The 6,601-nt window shown below is 39.2% G+C and overlaps 1 protein-coding gene across 1 annotated transcript; it reads right to left on the bottom strand.

Annotated features, from left to right (window-relative positions):
- Positions 1–3,519: 3,519 nt before the first annotated feature.
- LOC149115958 (uncharacterized) lies at positions 3,520–5,499 on the bottom strand. Its single transcript, XM_089285733.1, has 2 exons — positions 5,448–5,499; positions 3,520–5,110 (listed from the first exon to the last, which is right to left on the bottom strand). Exons 1-2 carry the CDS (start codon positions 5,497–5,499, stop codon positions 4,353–4,355), a joined length of 810 nt encoding a protein of 269 aa, XP_089141859.1. The 3' UTR covers positions 3,520–4,352.
- Between the last annotated feature and the right edge of the window lie 1,102 nt (positions 5,500–6,601).

The following is a 6,601-nucleotide window of genomic DNA, read 5'->3' as shown; positions in this document are numbered from 1 at the left end:
CATAGAGTAAAATGTCTTCTGATTCTGTGGTGTTATCATGCCAACCAAAAAGGATATTATCTTCGGTGAGAGTTATTATGTTTTTATGTTTTTCAAACCAGCAATTTTGAAAGGCAGACAAGAAATTGGAAATTACAGAACAAAGGTAAAGTAAGGGAGGCAATGTTTGCGGTTGCATTTTGCATAGCTGATAGATTTCAGAATCGCATAGCTTCATACGGAAAAGGGAATGCCTAGTTGGAAATATGTTGTGGATGATTTTTATATTGAAAAATTTTAAGCTTTGTTTCGATTGTGGTAACGAAGGGAAGGTTATAAACTTTCTTTAAGTATTCTTTCGAAAAACCATATTGAAGTAATTTTGGTTCAGCAGTTGGGGGTTGGCAGTAGTGGTCTATAATTGCTGCATAGACAGCACGGGTGGTGAAATTCTTAGACAGAGGAGGTTCTTGTGACGCGTTGTGATTTTCAATAGCGATTTCTGTGCGTTTGATTGTGCGTCTCCAGCTTGGTGGAATGGCGCTTGTTAAACCATAGTAGGCTGTAAACGGGACACGTAACTGAAAGATTCGTTGAAATTTGTCATGTGATAAGAAGTTAAAATTTTCGTCAAGCAGGTCATTTATGTACATGATTCCAGTTCGATGCCATTGTTTTAAATAGATCATGTGTTTATCTATTAAAATGTTTTTATTGTTCCAGATAATTTCGTTTCGCTTGTGTGTATTGTCTTCTAATATAATGTAATTGTTTTCTTGCCAGTACTTTAATATTGCGTGATAGAAGGGTGGCACATTATTCAAATTCAGTGACTAAACATTATATCTACAGTTTAGTAGGAAAGAAAGACCGCCGCGTTCCCTGAAGAAGTGTTCGAAAAGAGTTTCCCAAGAGGAGTCAGAGTTTTGGTATATTCTTTTAATCCAGATAATTTTGAGCGCGGTGTTCATTACTTCGCAGTCGATCATTTTTAATCCGCCTTTATTTTTTAAACCAACTATTGTCATTCTCTTAATTTTAGGGGGTTTACCCTGCCAAATGAAATTAAAGATTATGCTGTTAATCGTGTCAGACAAGTTTTTAGGTAAATTAAGATTGGAGCTGTTGAAAATTGTTTTTGATAAAGCTATAGTTTTGACGATGTTTATTTTGCCAATTAAGGCTAGTTTCCTATTTTTCCAGATATTTAAAATCCTATTCATATTTCGCAGCTTTTCATCGAAGTTAAGCTTATCAGCTTTGGTGGTGTCGTAGGAGAAGAATACACGTAAGGCACAGATGGGATCGACAGGCCAGTTGAAATTAAAAGGAGTGTCGGATCTGTTTTTCCACTTGCCAAGCCACATGGCTTCGGTTTTGGAGGTATTGACTCAGTTCTAGACCAGACACAACTTGAATTGGCTTAGCAGCTTAAGTAAATGACTAATAGATTCCGTGTCACTGAGAAAAACTGTGGTATCATCCGCATACATGGTCGTTTTAATTTCGTGGTTTCCTAATGTTATTCCTTTGATGAGATTGTGATTTTTGATGGCTCTTGCGAGAAGATCGAGACCGATAACAAATAGAAGGCCTGATAGAGGACAATCTTGCCTTACCCCACGCGTTAAAGAAAAGAAGTGAGACGCGTGGCCATTGTTCAGAACACAGCTGGAAATGTTGGAGTATATAGTCCTGAACCATTGTAGAAAATTTGGCCCAAAGTTGAACAGCATGAGTGCTTTCTCTAAGTAATTCCTCTCAATGGTATCGAAAGCTTTCCGGAAAACCACAAAAACTGCCAGGCCAGGAGAATTTTCTTTTTCCAAATTAAACATTAGATCTTGAATTAATCGGATATTTTCACCAATGTAGCGTCCTTTTACATAGCCAGTTTGGTCGGGATTTATTATTTTTCGTAATACTTTTTCTAAGCGATTTGCTAAAACTTTAGTGAGAATTTTGTAATCAACGTTCAAAAGAGATATTGGTCGAAGATTTTCAAGAATGGTTTTATCTTTATTTTTTGGGGGAATAAGAGAGATTAGTATCACCCAACTAGTGGACTAATGCAAATCCTGCATTTTGATTGGCTACGCTACTAGAGGACTATTGGTAATAGTCCTCGAGTAGCGAAATTGGCGCAGTCGAGCGTGACGTTTTCTTTCGTTTTATTCCCAAATAAATATTTCTTCAACTTGCATTTGCTAACTTTATTATTGCCTTTTCTGTCCGACTAGTTGGGTGATACTAAAACAATTAGACCCTTCGCCCTTAAGGGCCACGGGTCTATAGCCCATTCGGCTTCGCCTCATAGGCTATTGATCCGTAGCCCTTGCGGGCTGCGGGTCTAATTGTTAATTATGCCTCGTCGTTGGGATATCGACAAGGAGCCGTTTGTGAACGCGTAGTTAAAACTTCCAACAATCAGCGATTTTAGCTCTGGCCAAAAAAATTTTAAAAACTCAGTTGTAAAGCCGTCGGTACCGGGAGATTTGGCTACAGCGAATTCTTTTAGGGCTTTAAAGGCCTCATTTTCTATGATCAAACCTTCACATAAAGCTTGCTCGTTGTCGGACAAAGTAGAAATGTTGTTGGGATTAAAGAACACATCATCATCAGGTTCGTCGGCGCTATCAGAGTTTTGCGAATTATATAAAGATTGGTAAAATTTGCTTTGTTCTTCTAAAATATCGAACTGGTTAGTTAGGACTGAACCATTTTGAAGTTTCAGTTTGGAGACTAGTTTTTTAGAGTAATTTCGTTTTTCAAGGTTTAAAAAATATTTGTTGTTGCGTTCCCTAGCTTGCTCATGCCATCTTGTACGGCTCGTAAGGATAGTGCCGCGAGTTTTGAGAGCCGTTATTTTTCCTAGACGAACCCGAGTTGAATTGAGTTCGCATATTATATGCCTGTTGTTTTTACCTTTTTCAGCTTTAAAAAATAATTCATTAATTCTTTTTTGAAGGAAAATTTGACGGTAAAACCTCGGATTTCCATTTTGACGAGGTCCCATTTTAAGCCTAAATCTCCAATGTCGCGGTATTTCTCTACAAAGTGTGTTAAGTTTTCGCGCAAGTTAGAAATACATGTATATTGCTTGTCTTCGAGAAGGGAGGAATTAAATTTCCAGAAACCGGGTCCTCTTTGTTGTTTCAAATCATCACTCAAGAGATGTATTTGTACTGCAGAATGCTCTGTTTGGTGCGAAAAAGATATCACAGCTAGTCTTAATGCTGCTAAGCTGCTTTGAGACTAGAAAGTAATCAAGCCGACACTACACTTTAAAAGACTTGTTTCTCCATGTGAATTGTTTAGCAGTGGGATTTAAGAAGCGCCAAATGTCACACAAGCCGTAAAGGTGACATAAATTGTCAATTTCTTTTATGACCGGTAGCTTCTTTGAGGTGGGATTTCCTCCGTCTTTGTCATTTGGTGAAAGCGCGCAGTTGAAGTCGCCGCCAATAATGATTTTTTCCTGTGCAAAGTTGCAAAGAATTTTTTTGTATTTCTTTAAGGAATAGCACTTGATGGGTTGTGTCATTTGGAGCATAAACATTAGCTAAAACGATCTGAACAACATCAAGGGTTATTCTTGCACCAAGAAACCTCCCGTTTTTGTCTCTTACTTCTTCCTCAATTTGGCAATCTAATTTGGGGTTTAGTAAAATCATAACACCTTTGCTGTGACACGTTCCGTGATTGTAAAGAACTTTCCCGCCCCATTCATTTTCCCAGATTTGGCGGTTACGTTTGAGCTGTACGTTTCCTGAAGGAAAATTACATCCTTATTTTGTTTGTGAAGCCATCTGAAGATGGAGCGTCTTTTTATCGATTTGTTGAGTCCTCTTACATTAAGAGAGAGACATTTTAGGTTAAGCGTGAAGATTCCGAAGAAAAGATACCAAGGTAAATTTTGGAGACCAAGAAAACAAAAATGTACCTTTGACGAAGTTCCCTGTGGGGTTTAGTAGGCCACCAGGTCTTGATTTTGACATATAATTATAAACTACGAAAGGTGCACGTGTCAGAAAGAGTTAGCATTTTTAGCTTTTAGTTGAGGAATCTGGTATAATTTGCATATGGTGGAAGGACAAAAACATATACGAAACATCAAAAACCAAAACGCAAAAATATTGTTACTACTTGTAACAAAATTAAAGATTTTCACAGTAAAATTAAAGAAGCAAAGAAAAATAAAATACGCTCTTGTGGCCTGGACGCAAAATTGGACAACGGTGTGCGTGTTGGTCATCGTGTAATACAAATAAAATCGAGGGTACTCCGCAAAAAAAAAAAATACCAAAATTCAAGTAAAGGAACTAGCAAAATAGATAAGTGTTCTGATCTGCTCGCCTAATAACTATACTCACTCAACCGTCGGGCGTATTGTCTGTAAAATCTGTCGCTGAAGCATTGAGGCCTTCTTGTTCTTCTTCTTGATCTTCAGAATTGGAGGGCAGCCACCGGGCTGGAATGTTGTAATGGAAATACGCTTTTCCGTTGATAATGAGTTTATCGCCGCTTACATGAGCTTTGTTTCTTGGCACTGTTCTTGCTTTCTTCATAGCAGGGACCAAGACATTTTTCTTTAGATCCTGGACGCGCTTCAGGAGGTCTTCACCGACGTTGACTTGAGATTCCTTTAGGTTTCTGCGTAACTTCCAGACCTTGTCTCTGTCGGCGCGGCATGTGAAACGGGCAATTATGGGTCTTGTTCGTCCGCGGCGACGTCTTCCCAACCGGTGAACACCACAAAACATAAAGGATTCGACTTCGGACGGAACCATTTTGAGCTCGTTGATGAGAACTTGCTTAATCAACACAGCACAGTTTTCTTCGTGTTGCTCGTGTATTTTATAGAACAATAAATTCCATCTAAGGCAGTAGATTTCTTGTTTAATTATATTATTGCCGTGCGCGGCTTGTTCTCGCTCACACTCGTCGACGCGTTCAAATGCTTCCTCTTGGTCTTTCTGAGTGAATTCAAGTGAACTTTCAAGTTGCTGGGATGTAGACTTAAGCTCTTTAATTTCTTCTTTGGCCAAGGTTAATTCTCTCTCCAGCTGGGTGATGCGGGCTTCTCGGTGTTTCGATTCTTCTTCAATTTTAGCAACGTGCTGATAATGCGCTGAAATTCGGAGGCCGGGAGCTCAACAATGGCGTCGTTCTCGTTGTCTTCAGTTGAAGTCAAGCTGTTAACTCTTAATAATAATAATAATAATAATAATAATAATCGATATTTCAACAGGGTGACCTCTTCAGTCGCAGGACTGGTATCAACGGGGGCCCTGTATAACGTAAAATAAAAATAGCATGTATAAATAATATATATCTATAAAAAACTAACTACTTTAAAAGATACGCTAAAATGTTTAAAAAATTAAAAAGCTTAAAAAGGTAATAGCGTTCTCATAAAAATTGGATATCGAATTGAAAATGTTCTAAAAAATAACCTAACCTCTAACCTAACCTCTCGCTCGTTTTTTTCTCAGCATTTTCATCCTCAGGGTTGGGCATGTTTCTAAACAACAGACGAGCGGATAACGGACAGGTCAAAGAATTTGTTCGTTACTTGAGAATTTTTGGTTTAGCGGAGCACCGAAAGAAACGTGTGTTCAGCTCAAAGTCATCACGTGACTCCCAGGGTGCTTACCATTCTGGTCACATGACCTGTTAAATATGGCCGTGATTTGAAACTTTTGCAGGAGTCTTCAACGGAACAAACCTGTGCAAAAAAGCTTATCCTTAGGAGGTCTGTTTTTCAAAATATGACGGTTAGAAACTTCCCTCTGCGACAAAGTCATGACAAATTGGCAGTTAAAAAGAACCCCCTTTAAAAGGTAGTGACTGAGAATTTGTCTGGCCCGTGATTTCTACAATACTGGGGGTCCAAGTATTGTAGATAGCCAAATTATGTTACTTTGCTCTGTCAGATGATTCAGCCAAAAAAAAAAAAAAACACTGAGGGTGGACCGCCAAAATAAATTTTCCCGTTTCCCTGTTGACGGGATAAATAATCCTTATTTGACGGTTGGGAAAACTTAGTGCCTTCTTACATGACACTACTCATTTAGCCTAACAGATAAATGTCTAAAAAAAACTAGAAATTAATTTTCTAGGACAACAATAAAGACAAGTGTTTTATCTGACAATGATACTCGACAAAGTTCAGCTGGTTTACTCCGTCCAAGCCGCCAAGTCAGTTCTCCGCATGTGCTGGGCTGCGCCTGTCATCTTCCCACTCGCGCGGCTAAGGAGATGGCAAAGTCGGGCACAGTCGAAGGCAACCCTTCCGCACTCGTGGCTTAGCGCCACTGACCATTACCAGCACTCCAGGGGATGGGTAGATCCCCCAAAAATTGGATTTACTGTATATTTGATATCCGTTAAAGACAAGGTCAAATATGATCATAGCTTTGATCCAAACTCTTGACGCACGTCAAAGGAGGAACCAAATATCGATCGACATCCCAATCGATACTTGGTCGACACTCGATCAACAGTCGGTCGATAGTCGGCCGAGTGTCGACCGACTCATATGCATTGATCGAAAATTAGTCGACTGTCGACCGAGATGTCGGTGACCGAGATGTCGATGCAGTGTCGATCGAGATGTCAA

Source organism: Orbicella faveolata, unplaced genomic scaffold (assembly GCF_042242905.1).
Source record: "Orbicella faveolata isolate gen_17 unplaced genomic scaffold, um_ofav_v1 contig_13, whole genome shotgun sequence".
Classification (NCBI taxonomy): domain Eukaryota; kingdom Metazoa; phylum Cnidaria; class Anthozoa; order Scleractinia; family Merulinidae; genus Orbicella; species Orbicella faveolata.
This window is presented reverse-complemented; position numbering and strand designations above follow the sequence as displayed.